This window comes from Pundamilia nyererei, unplaced genomic scaffold (genome assembly GCF_000239375.1).
Source record: "Pundamilia nyererei isolate P.nyererei 1_Seehausen unplaced genomic scaffold, PunNye1.0 scaffold00010, whole genome shotgun sequence".
In the NCBI taxonomy this organism is placed as follows: Eukaryota; Metazoa; Chordata; class Actinopteri; order Cichliformes; family Cichlidae; genus Pundamilia; species Pundamilia nyererei.
Genome location: NW_005187411.1, coordinates 3,201,440 through 3,215,341, shown reverse-complemented (window position 1 = coordinate 3,215,341; position 13,902 = coordinate 3,201,440). Strand labels below are relative to the sequence as shown.

At 43.2% G+C, this 13,902-nt stretch overlaps 1 protein-coding gene across 3 annotated transcripts in view; it reads right to left on the bottom strand.

Moving 5' to 3' along the window:
* Positions 1-441: 441 nt before the first annotated feature.
* Positions 442-13,902, bottom strand: part of msrab (methionine sulfoxide reductase Ab) — a 35,936-nt gene continuing 22,475 nt past the window's right edge. For 2 of the 3 annotated variants that reach the window (XM_005723833.1, XM_013908461.1), the window contains exons 5-6: positions 12,439-12,545; positions 442-903 (exon numbers count right to left, since the gene is read on the bottom strand). In XM_005723833.1, coding sequence (XP_005723890.1) covers positions 730-903; positions 12,439-12,545 — 281 coding nt within the window. In that variant the 3' untranslated portion in view covers positions 442-729. Of the gene's footprint in view, positions 904-5,332; positions 5,478-12,438; positions 12,546-13,902 lie in introns of all 3 variants that reach the window. The other variant, XR_311475.1, reaches the window with a different exon arrangement.

The following is a 13,902-nucleotide window of genomic DNA, read 5'->3' as shown; positions in this document are numbered from 1 at the left end:
AAAGGCAACAACAAGTAATACAAGGAATTAAATTGCAGTGTTTAGAAAAGTTAAAAACTAAAGAAAAACAGCATTAAAATCAAGCTAGTATTGGTGTCTTTGCCTGCTAAGAAGTATAAGAAACTGAGCTTTGTCACAGTGCTGTGGCAGTGTTGGAGGTGAGACGGATTACACGAATCAGGTTGGAAAACCGTTTCATCTTCCAGTTTACCAAGACAATGTTTATACACTCTTCCTTTGCAATATCATCCCACATTATATGTATATTATACATAACGTATGGATTTCTTTTGTGAAATCTCGCCACCCTCTGGAAGCTGTTAGTTACTGCAGTCAAAACGAGCACTGCAATACAAAATTCGTTCATGTTTCAAATTAATTTTTATGCAGCTTTTAAACATTTATTTTGTGTCATTGCTCTTCAAGTTTTTCAAGGTTTTTTTTTGTTTTGTTTTATTTAGAAAATCTCTCAAAAATGTTTTACACATGTTTGTATTCTCCATAGCTGGAAGGCAGCCAGGAATTACTGAAGCTTATAACAGATATGAGGCTCAGTAATGATGTTGACTAATGTGTTATTATCTTACAAATACGGACAGATGCATTGTAGATACAGTCCATTTATAAGAAAAAGAAAATAAATTAGATGCATGGACTGCGAACAATGAAATTAGTGCCTTGAAGCATATTCTGCGAGCTGAGTATTTTCCCTCTCTCACCACACGTGGCTCACACTTCATCCTTTCTGGCGCCGATGGGACAGGAAATCCCGGTGCCTTTGAGGCCACAGTAGCCTTTAGGTACCTTCTTCAGGTACTGCTGGTGATAGTCCTCAGCGTAGTAAAACTGCTGCCCAACCAGAATCTCAGTTGTAATGGGACCATATCCTTTTTTCTCCAGCTCCTAGAGACAAAACACAAACATTCACCACTTTAGTTAAAACTGAATGCAAACTGAGAAATAAAAAGAAAAGAAAAAAAAGCACCTGTTCATAGTGTACACTGTTTGTTATTCAGCTGATGCTCAGCACAGTGATGCCATTGACTGAGGTTAGTCATTGTCATTACGTTGTGGGTTTGTATCCTCCACACTGCTTTCATTACCACACTCATGAAATATATTCAGCATTGCTTTCTCCAACTCCCTTAGCTTCCTCAAATGAACACACCTCTTAAATGTTTTTTTTTTTTCAAATTCTGTAGTGTATTGCGTGTGAACTTCCAATACATCTCCCTCATACAGTAAAGGGTTTCTGCTCCTCAACTAGAAAGCAGGGTGATTGAGTGACAGAAGAAAGGAACATCTTTTGTTTTGTAGTGCAGCGTGCTTCTGTGGCTCTCTCTGTGGGACAAAGCATCAAAGAGTATCCGCTCTCTTTGAGGCCTCTTTAAGACATTTTCACACTTAGCCTTTTCTAAACACCTTGAGAGAAGGCTTCAAACCCACTAAAGCAGCACGCTCGTTCACATAGACACTCATAACGCCTTGAAAAACACCTCTGACAGATATATCAAAGGTTTACCTGCTGTGCTGAGTGGTTTTCTCTATCTAATAATACAAGCACTCAGGCCTCTCTAGATCAGTGCTCCTGAGAGCTGACAAACAACAAGTCTGAGCTGCACTGGGACTGTCTGTGGGCAACAAGTAGCTTGTGTGTACAACAGATTGCTACACCTCAGAGAGAGCAGTTTGCAGCACTGAGGTGCTTTGCTTTGTGGGGGCGTCAGATGGGCTCAGAAAGTACAACAAAACAAGAGCTGAATGTGCTCAAGAAGGATGAGCATGTTCTTACCTTCTGCATGTAAGTCATTAAGTATGTTGTTTATATCCGATAAGAGTATTGTGTAGAAGGTTGTGATTGTACAAACCTCAAAGATCTATCCCTAAACTTTACACTCCTTCTGAGCAGGTTTTGGCTCATCACTTTGGTTTTATGAGAGCTCTTCTGTTTCATTTTTATTAACCAGCACCGCTGGTAATCAGGGTTGGGGTTAATTAATCCATATTTTGTTTGTTGAAAATTGATTAGTTACTGTTAAGTTGACATTTTTATACACTCGCTGGTCACTTTAGGGTTAGGGATAGGGTACATATTGCCAGCACTAGGCTGGATCCCTTTTTCCTTAATTCTTCACCCCAATGGAAACATAATCAGGGATTTTGCTCCATATTGACTGCAGTCATAAACGGATGTACATGGTTAGCAACCATGTACAAATGGTCCTAAGGGACCTAAAGTGTGCCACGAAACACCATTAAACCTCCACCAGTGGTAAGGATTTGTGTTTTCAGGAATTTATGGCAAATTTTGATGTCTCAGCAGAAATCGAGACTCATCAGACCAGGCAGCATTTTCCAATTTTCTATGTTGTCAGATTTTGTGAATTGTAGCCTCACGTTACTGCTCTAAGCTGACAGAAGTGGCGCTGGGTGTGGTCTGCATACCTTGGTTGTGTCAAGTTGTTATAGTGTTACTGTTGCCCTCCTGTCAGCTCGAAGAAATCTGGCCATTCTCCTTTGACCTCTGGCATCAACAAGGCATTGTCATTCAGAGAACTGCTGCTAAACCCAAGGGGCGGCTGTGCAGCTTAAACCACTTTTCTTCCCCATTCTGATATTCAGTTTTATCTTCAGCACATCATCTTGACCATGTCTATATGCCTAAATACATACAGTTGCTGTCATGTGATTGGCTGATTAGATATTTGTATTAACAAACACTTGAATAGCTAAAGCCAATGAAGTAGACAGTGACTATACTTAGTAAAAAACCCACATGACCAGATTTTGCTTGTTAAATCAGTCAGTCCATCATCAAAACTGTTACAATTTCTTTGATTAAATTACTAATTATAACTGAGCTGATGAGTCTGTTGGAAAAGAGAAACAATAAAAACTCACAATGAAGCAGCGGTATGCTGTTTTTCACTGCCTAGAGCTATTTAGCTGTGAGAGTTCAACAAGCTAACCTCATACCTTTGGTCATCAGTAATTGTGTGATGAGAGAGGGAGACAATATCAGAAAAAATATCATTTCTAACTGAGACTAATGTCAGTGAAAAGCAGCAGGGTAGTGTGTGATGTTGCCCACATGGAGGCAGTGTGGTACTAACCGTGTGTGCTCGGGTTTGCTGGAGGTGATGCAGTGGAGTCAGTAAATCAAAGCTCTGCACCCCACAGAGAGGCTGAGGCAGCAGCTGACCTCTAACTCCTCAGTGGTTGCCGCTACAATGTGAGGGCTCTAATCTCCCTGCAGGAAGGACCCAGTGTCCACAATCCAAACTACAACACAATGCAGTCCTTAACACAGAGCCTGAGCCTCACGAGCACAGACGTATTTACCTTTTAAAAAGGCAAACTGTGAGCAGTCTGCTAAAGAAGAACCAATTTTCCTGCTTGTATCCACCAGCACTGTGGTTAGCCAGCCGGCACAAGCAAAGAGCTTTGTACATCATGGCCTAATTAATCAGCCATCACCACCAAACCACAGTAGCAGAGAACCCTCCGGGGCAGAGGATGCTCCGTGTGAAGGGAGCGCCACGTCCAAGCAAAGGTCTGCTATTCTGAGTATACATACACCTCCACCCTGACACCCCCACACCACTCCCTCGCTCTCCATCCAGCCTTGTACAGCAGTCACAACACGGCGGCCATTTTAGATCTATAAATCAAAATGCATGGCGTCATGCCACTGTGTATAACCTTATGTGGCTTTGCTTTCTCTCTCTCTCACTGCAGCAGCGGCGGCAGCAGCAAAGGCATGGAAGGAAGAATATGGAGGGTAGGAAAGGATGTAAAGATGAGGGGGAGAAGATTCTAGATAGGAAAAAGTTGATGACGTTCAAATGATGGTTACCGAGAGACAGGCAGAAGCGTGTTTGCATGTGCAAATATGTATATGAGTGTGAGACGGCTGATGCAAAAGGTGTGTGTGCTGTTAGTCAATTTGTGGAGTTAGATATCTTGTCACAAATCCACATCATGGGGACCTGATCCCCAAAAAGCGAAGCCTTTTAGGGTTAATATGTTTTTATTTAGCAAAGATCATAGTTAGCATTGCGGCTAGTCGTGGCTCGCAGTTAACGCTGGATTAAATTTGAAGCTAATGAACGCAAGTCAATGCAATGTCCTCTTAAGTGACAAAAACATGTTTGTGTGTGTGTCCAGGGCTGAGCTCACTCAGCCCAGTCAGCCCTTCCTTTCTTCACGCCTGTCGGAAAGACTCCCATGTCAAAGACATGGCTGAATGGGTGCATGTCTGTTTCTCTCTCTCTCTCTGCATCTCCCTCCATTGCCGATTCTCTCGCTCTTTCTCCCATGTGAGCACAGAGGACTTTGCTTCGTGCTACCAAGTCCTCCCCGTTCGCCATCCAAGCGAGAGAGCCCCTCGCACCATCGCCATCGCTAGAGAGGCGGCCCCGGGACACAAATAGGACGTGACACCCCGAGAGAGGGTTGAGGTGGAGGAGGAAAAATGTACTCTCTCCCTCTCTCTCTTCCTTACCCCACTGCCTTGTCTCTCTGTGTCGTCTTCCCTCGGAAGGCCTACGGCTGCAGAGTGGTGGGGAAGAGTCAGGCACTGACATAGAGTTTGTGACACTCAGTGACTCATGGTGAAGACATTTGAAAGAGGGATATGACCTCAATTCGGTGATTTATGTAATCATGACTTAGTCTGCTATACTTTCACCGGTGTGTCACTGCTGCTATTTGGGTCTCTCCATTTTTCTTTTGAGCTCTCACCTCCGTCTTGGTCGCTAATTCCAATTAGCTTTATTTCCATTATCATAATTAAGTACAGTGTTGCCATAAATTTCAGTATATTTACAATGTAAATCTGATAGTTTAACTGTGGATGAAAAAGTACTGAGACCTTAAGCAAAATTGCAGCCCTGCAGAAAACACTCTTCGTATGGGTTAATTATTCATCGTGCTTTGCCTGTCTGTGTTGATGACTTACTGTGTAATCAGACTTTAAAGTTGCGTAATTAGGCGAGTTTTGACTCTTTTACGAAGCGTTGGGTAGTATATATTCTATAATACTGAATTAATGTTTTATCGTGTAAATGTACTGAATGTAACAGCTAAAAGGCAAAAGAAGTGGAAATATAAAGAAGCATAAAATGTTAATACTCGAGCAAAGCAGTTGTTCGCATGTTTGCGCAAAGACAAAATAAGATTTGCGCGTTCCTACCCGCTATCCATCTCCTTTCGCTCTGATCTAAAAGCCAGCACAGCACTGACTGCAGCTGCAAACCTGAACTCTGGAGCACAAAAAGCTCTTCAACATCTTAAAAATGTAAATACACTCTGAGTACTACGGACGGCAAACCTGCTCTGTGGCGAAATGCCGGGCTGCGGCTCTGCCTGCAAATACACGAAAAAGCCCGACGTGATATTCATGCTCCAGTCCACGGCACCATGCTTGCCCTCAGTGACCTCGGGGAGAGAGGCAGAATGGGAGTGATGGAAGGACTCTAAGGGAAATACAAAAAGAGAAAAAAATGGAGCAAAAGAGCGACTTTTGAAGAAATGGAGTGAAGATCAGTAACCAGAGTGTGGTCATACACAATAACAGAAAAAAAGGATATTGTATTGTTCATGTGAGGTTTTGTGAAATGCAATGAGTGTAAAACTCATCATGCACATCGCTGCATCTGTATGTGTGCAACTGTGATTTTTCTTTTTCTTTTTTTTTGCCTGCTCTGCTCATCTCTCTTTCCCTCTGTCATCATGGGTCAGGCATCCATTTTAGCTGGGCTTCTTAAGCGAGGGCTCCTACATTTTGTGAGCAGAAAAAAACACTCCTACATTTCGAGCGGGAGAGAGAGGATGCACGCTCTTCAGTCTTGGAGCAAGGTGGTGCACGCTCCTGCATTTTTTTCTTTTTCCCAGGGCAGACAACAAGTAGCTCGCTATCAGAAGACCCCAAATGCAGAAGATCAGCTCGACGTTCCCGTGAAAAGCGATCGCCTTCGAACATCGCAGCTGCAAGGCGATCGGCAACATCTCACTCGCAGGCGGCGACTTAAAAAAAAGAAGTTGCCTGCGAACAATATTCCATTAAAATTTTTCTACTTATTAATTCATCTAAGCCGATAATGCTGTTTTAATATTGATCAGTTCGGCGTGCGGCTAAATTTAAACAATTTTTAAAAAAAAATGTGCAGCACAGACTGGGTTGAGAACGCTAGAGCCGGGGAATCACTGGAAGGGTAAATCTCACTTTCTGACGACTTTCCAAAATGTGGAACGTGAGCTTGTGCGACGAGAAGCGTGATTCTGAAACCTGCTGATGTTGTGCCCTGTTTTAACAGCCCTCGGGCTTCTCCTCAAGACTTCTAGCCTCAAATGATCTCCTCCTTTTTTTTTCCCAGCCATCATCCGAACCCCTGCGCACCACCCCTACACCCTCCACCCCCCACCCATTTCAAGCTCATTAAGTTAGGATGCTTTATCAGAGGGCACACTCACCCCTCCAAGGCCCTGCTCACATGCATGTGCGCATACACACGCACACAGTATTCAAGCTGGCTTGATAAAACCTATTGTTCATATATGCACACACACACACACACACACACACGTGTATATATATATAGAACCCCCCGTTCATCCATTTTTCTCTCCCCTAACCCATCTCTAAGCCACCCCCACCCCCCGACTCTCCTAATCAACTCTTCCCATCCCTTCTCTCTCTCACCCTCCACTCACCCCCACGCCCCTCACCCTAGCTCAAGGGAGACACATTTTAGCAGAGAGGGAGGGATAGAAAGAAAAAGAGATGGGGGGGAAAAGAGGGATGGGGGAAGACAGAGGGAGAGAAAGTGATGCACTCCTCCTCTCTGCTCTGCTGCCACAGCAGCTTGGCTACAGAAGCCTTTGATGTTCTGCAAATTTCAAATTTCATTATAGAGAACCCCCTTCTCCTCCCCTCCCCTCCTCTCCCTCACCCACCCCCTCCCCCCTCCCTCTCTGCTCTCGCGCTTAAACAAGCTTTTCTGCCTCACTCTCCCAAGCCTCCATGCACCCCCCCTCTCTCAATGCTGAAGTTAAGAAACTGAAAGCCCTGCAGAAGAGACTCTTCGTATGGGTTAATTATTCATTGGGCTGTGCCTGTATGTGCCAAATGTATGTCTGTGTGCGTCTGTATGTACACGCGAGTGTGGGTGAGTCATGTGCTGGCAGTGGGGTGGAATAGGGATTTTGTGATGCCTTATCTCTGGTTGTCTTAGATCGCCTCCACCCACTCTCTCTTGTCACTCTTGAACATGCATTCACTTCTCCTGATGCTCTCCCAGACAGCATTGGGCTTTCAGGATAAAATACACACTCACATACAACCTCACAAGCGCATACACACACACAGCAAGCTCTTCCTCCGTAGAGATGCTGTTTTCAAGCCAGACGTTCTTGAGACTCAGCATCAATGTGGCGAGGCAACCATTTCAGGGCAGGAAGCTGCCATTTTGGTTCAGAGTGTGTCAGCTGCTTTGGGAAGACACGTATCCCAGTGGTCCCAGTGGCCCTCAGATGGAACTGGGGTGCCACTGAAGTGGCTGACAGATTGGTGGAGTCAGCAGCGTTCCAGAGAGTCGGGGAGATTGAGTGAATACCGTTTCTATTCTAGAAGTTTGCAAATGTGAGTGTGTGTGTTTTGAAGGGTCTTCTATGGACTGGTTATTTATTCTCAGCCCTTCTCAGGCAGGTGATGATATAATGCTCACTATAACAGCCTTTTCTGTGCTGTGATACAAACTCAGTTTGTTTGTTTAACATTCATCTACTTGTAAATAATTACATTTAATTTTTCTGGCTATTTTAATTATTAAAAAAAAAAAGAAAAACATCTCATCTTGTCTGAAAAAATCTCAAATTCATAATAGAAAATCATTTAATAATATTACAATAACATATCATTTCATGCAATGACATATTTAAGGGTGATATTGATATTCTTTGAATGAGTACAATGTACAAAACCTCTCTAGTCTAGAGCTGCCTGGAAAAGATGACCCTAATCTGCTGACCTGCTGGGGATCATACATCGATCAGGTATAACATTTTGACCACTGACAGGTGGTTATGGGGCCTGTTACTGTGTGGGATACATTAGGGAGCAAGTGAACATTTTGTCCTCAACGTTGTTTTAGAAGCAGGAAAAATAAGGATTTGAGTTGGACCAGAGCCAAATGGGGCCAAACTGTGATGGCTAGACCAATGGATCAATAGAAGCTATGGAAGAAGGTAGCCTGGTCTGGGGTATCACATAGATGATGGGGTAAGTGCGCGTCACTCATCTGGGAAACACCAGGATGCACTAGGGGAAGAAGGCAAGCCGGTGAAGGCAGTGTGATGCTTTGGGCAATGTTCTTCTAGGAAACTTTGACACGTACCACCTATCTAAGCATTGTTGTACACCATGTACACCCTTAATGGAGAGGATAATGCACCCTGCCACAAAGCAAAATAGGTTCAGGAATGGTTTGAGGAGAACAACAACAAGTTTGAGGCATTGACTTGACTTCCAAATTCCCCAGATCTCAACTGATCAAGCATTTGTGGGATGTGCTGGACAAACAAACCCAACATCTCGCATCTTACAGGACTTAAAAGGATCTGCAAGATAAAATAGCACATCTTCTACCTTCATGTAGTCCACGCTTCGACAGGTTAGGGCTGTTTAGGCAACAGCACAATATTAGGCACGTGATCATATTGTTATGCCTTTTCGGTGTACAAAATAATGTTTAAAATGACTGAAAGTTCTACAGGAGATTCAGGGTGGCTGAATTATTTCAAAGTGGAGGGGCAATAAATAGATGATATAATTTCCCTGCTCATAGTTGGTAACAAATGAATGAATGAATAATGTAATGACATGTGAAAAGTTTCAAATATACAGACATAACATGTCCTCTTAAGTAGCAAGTTACCATTTAAAACTAATGTTTTGTGTTGAGTAATGATAAGGAAACACAACAGCTGGACAATAACGCAAAGATTTAGCATGGCTGCTATCCTCGCTAATAAAAAAGAGATACTTAACAATGAACTTAAGGAGAAAAAAACGCCAAAGCAACCTTTTATATCTGCCTGATTTCGTTCATCTAAAGTCTTAGTCGTATGTGACCGAAGTTATTATGACTGTGTACCATCAATGTTTGAAATGATCACATCAAAGACGGGGACCAGATCTGAGACTACTCAGTCAGTTGCCATCTTCAAAGCAACTTTGGTGTGTCAAGAAGGCGATAAAACAGGGACAAAACGGCAATAAGAGGCAGTCGGCGTGCTGTTGATTTTTCCTTTGAATTGGGTCAAGTTGGCACTTACATGCAATGTGTTTGCAATAAAACAGAGATTAACTGTGATAAATCACAAATCTGTGGATGTTTGTTGCCGTCCATATCAGAAGTTTTATTATAGAAAAGAGTCCCTGTATGAAGTAGCGTGAATGGGTGATTGAGCCATGTTGTGTAAAGCGCTGTGAGTACTTACAGTAGACAAGCGCTATATAAGATCCACGTGTTAATGAGGATATTGTTACTGTACCAAATGCGTGCATTGGTCTGGGTTTTCTTCTTTCAGGTTCTCCCTTTAGCGGTTGCCTCCGTCTCACACTATCCCTTTCCTCCTCTCTGGCAGCTTCCGTATTTAACATGCCCAATATATCCACTATCCCTCCTCTGCACATGTCCAAACAATCTCAGCCTTGCTTCTCTAACTTTCTCTCCAAACTGGTCAACCTCAGCTAAGCTCTGATGGACTCATTTTTAATCTTGTCTGGTCAGTCCCTAAAAAATCTCTGCTGTCTTCAGCTCCTCCTCTGGTCTTTTTCTCAGTTCCACCATCTCCAAACGATACATCCTTTCCTTTCACTCATGCTGCTGTCCTTCTGTGACAAGTTACCCTGACACTCATCTCCTCCCACTTCACGCTGCCTACATCCTCTTCTTCACCTCTCTTGTGCCCTTTCCTTTGCTCTGGATGGTTGATCCCAGGTATTCAAACTAATATACCTTCACTACCTGCAGCTTCACTGTCATACCTGTCTCCCTCTCATTCACACGCATGTATTGTGCCTTGTTTCTACAGACTTTCACTCCTCTTGTCTCCAGAGCATGCCTCCACCTCTCTTTCACCTGCTTCTTACTCTCATGTACAGATCATCCTTCTCTCTCACTGAGTCCAAACACAACTTCCATATCTCTGCTTTCTTTGTCTTTAGCCAACAATAGATCAGTTTCCACCAGCACCTTGTTGGCAAACAGCACCGGAGGAGGTTATTTTTAACTCGGGCCCCAACCGATCTGGTATGGAAATCTCATTCTTGATGTTTTTGTTTGATCTTATAAAGATTTTACACCATCATGATGCTACCTTTGACATATATTTGAGTTTGGGCTAGACGGGGAGCATTGATAAATGGGATAAAGGCAACAGAACCCTGGAAAAAAGCCATGGAGAGATGATTGAATTATGTCCTGACGTCTGTGTAGAAATGTCTGAAACACTGGAACCGGCTCTGCTCACTGTAAAAAGGAAAGCAAGATGTATCCTTGTATGTGCCTTGCATACAAGGATACTCCTCCTCCCCTCCCTCCATCGCTCCATTAAGTTCAGTTCAGTTCTGCTCTGCTTCAATAAAATCCCAGTATTACTGTGGAGCAGGAATATGTGGCTCGTCTCTAAACACTCAGAGTGGGGACTGAATAAAGAGCGACAGGACAGAGCCAAAGTTTTAGCACTGCGCTCACAGCTTTGAGCCATCCAGTCATGCCAATTACACACTCATTCTGATAACATCTCCCCCGTCTTTCCAAATAAATAAACACTCCTAGAGGCAATTATCACACACACATATCAGCCACAAAATAAGACATGCTTTTGGTGTAAAAAGCATAATTTACAGTTAATTGCCTGCCACAAACCTTAGTCACTCAGGTTTGTGTGTTTCATTATTTGAAGGAGCAGATGCCAATCTGTCTGCCTTTATAAATTTAATAGCAATTAGTTGCAGGCCTTTCTCCAATCTGTTCGAGACTGACTCTTGCCAGTTAAGGTTGAAATGAGACAGGCTGTCTCCCACCAGGTGAACTGTGCAGTCCTTGCAACTGCAAGCATCCAGAGGTTGAGGGTGCCGCACGCTCAAATTCCAGGTGAAAATGGGTCATTGAAACTACTTGCTATTGGTCCCAGGTAACAAGAAAATTCAATGTAAGCACTTCGCAACTTCTGATTATTCTGGGTCTCCTAAAAGTTTTCACTTTCACTTGCATTTGAGGCCCTACAGTGAACCGGGTGAACTCCAAAGAGCTGCCAAACAGATCACAGGTAAGATTGTTTGGTCGAATGCCGTTTCTAAGTTCAAAGATGAACTTTTAAACTCAAAACATACACATGTAATTTCCTCCTGTCTCTTACTATGCAGATGGTAATGCATGTGTGCCATCTGTGCATTTCTCTCCCTGTTTCTTTGTTGACTGTTACAGGCTTCATCCATTTGCCCCATGCTCTTTAGCTTTTTAAAAAATACTTCAAGGGTGTATCTTGGTGGCATGTGTGCTTGTGTGCGTGTGGGTGTGATGAGGTCGTGGTCAGTTGACAGCCAAAGGGCAGGGTCATCTTCAGTTGATAACCTGTCAGCGATGACTCTCTGATCTAACTGGCTCTCTCGTACTTTTCATGTTCTTCCTCCCCCACCTTTATGGTCCCAGCTGCCACTCCTCTCTAACCTCTGACCCAAGCCCAAGGCCAAGGTTGGGAGGTTGTTGCCACGGCAACAAAACAGGCCCGCAGCGCCTGGCTGCTGACCCCAGGAGCCCCAAGTAACCCTAACGATCATAATTTGCTCCCCTCTGCCCCCTGCCAGCTCATCCATGAATACCATTTGGAGGAGCGAAGAGGGTGATGCCGGGAACAACGGACGGATCGGCAGGCTGATGGGCAGAACAATAGAACGAACAAAAGAAGCACGCGTGCGCCACTGAAAGGAAGAGCTTTAGAAATCAGTTAAGATGGCCTTTTGACCCCCTTCCTCTCTTTCAGTTTAAGAAAGACGGTTTAGATGCATATCACCTAAAAAGATGGTTTTGCTTGACTAAACTGCATAAGAGGTTGCTACTCCAGACACTGATTTTTAATTGCCATTCAAATAATAAAGAAAGCTCCAAACTACCACTTAGACTGCTGCAACACTCAAAAAGGTTCCTATATACTGATAAAACCTATATATGATGACTCAGTCATATTTACAGTATATACATGCATTATGTTAGTCTTTTAACTGGAAAGGTGTGTGAGACTTTCTTCACATTTTTCAAGAGTCGCTCCGTGGCTACTGCTTTACTTGGCTTATAGTTTGGTTATATGCAATCCCATACTTGAGTAAATATAATAATAAAACCTCCTGATGTGTGTGAGGGGGTATCATACCTGCTGGAAGGCCACTTTACTCTTCAGCGCAATCTCCTGCTGAGTGGGGTTGGATGTGTAAATGGCTGAACGATACTGAGTACCTTGGTCATTGTGCTGCTTCATACCTGCATAAAACACACATACACACACACACACACACACAAAGGAAAAATAAGACACCCCACAAAAATGCATGAAGCACCACAATCAGAGCAGACACAATGTGATTTGCATGCAAAAGGCTTTCATAATTATGTCATCATCCTGCGTCTTGAATTCATGAGGCCGAATGAATTCAAAGTTCACAGCAGATTCAGGCTTTCATTAGGAAGGCCTGAGTCGTGTAGGTGTATGGGCAAATGAAGGTGGACACATTTTCCTCTTCTTTGTCATCTATGTGACAGTGTCAAACATTTTCATCAGCTTTACGTCAGAGTGTTTGGGAGGATATCCAGGTATACTGTAACTTGATTAGGGGGCCAAACAGCTGCCATCCTTTCTATGCTTTTCAAATGCTAAACTCCTGAGCAGCTCAGACATCCGTGGACACATCTCCCACTCTGCATTTGTTTCCTTTCTTTACTGAAGTGTGTCATTCTTGTCTTCTTCTATCTTTCTAAATCCTTGTCTTTTTCAGTCATTGGCGTTTTGTTATGGGCTTGAATCACTGATACATGTGTTCTTGTTTAGAGGCCTGTCAGATATGCCTTTCAGCCTGATTTTGATGGTGGATTAGTTCATGTGGACAACACGTTTACTCCTCCTTCCAGCCACTCTCATTTTACTGCACTTTTGGCTACTGGTCAGCGATTGGCAAGCAAAACAAATGGTTAATTCTTACATTTTAAAGCTTGTCATGTTTCTGTCACCATATTCAGAACCACTTTGCTGTGTCTTTGTCATGTAGAGGTAATATGCTTTTGTGTCACCTTCCCTTTCTCTTTTTCTTGTTTTAACACAGATTTTTCTGGGGCACCATATCCTACATGGCCAGAAAGCAGCAGCATGGGATCAAACTGGCGTGAACATCTGGCTCTTCAGACATCTGGCAAGAAGCAACTCTTGAAAAAAGTCACACAACATTTTGAAACAACAGTTTTGCTCATTTGTGTTGTATTTTGAAACTGTGCTGGGCCCTGTACTTTTTGTGTAAAATTTTGTGTAAAATTGCAAGGCAATCCGACTCAGTAAGTCAACCCAGGACTTCCAAATCTAGCTACGAGTGTGTTCACATGAAAGGCATTGCAAATGTGGGCAGGTCTACTGACAGAAGAGCAACTGATCTTACAAAGAAAGATAATACAATGATATTAGAAAAATATTTAGAGAATAAACACATATAAAACCGACTGCCACAGACAATGTGTGCTAGTATGAGAGTGTGTGTGTGAGAGGAAAAGTGCTGAACAGTAGTTTAGTATTAAAAGCCCTGTATGAATGTGTGAGCACTTTAAGCACTTTTGTCAGTAAGACTGGAAAACA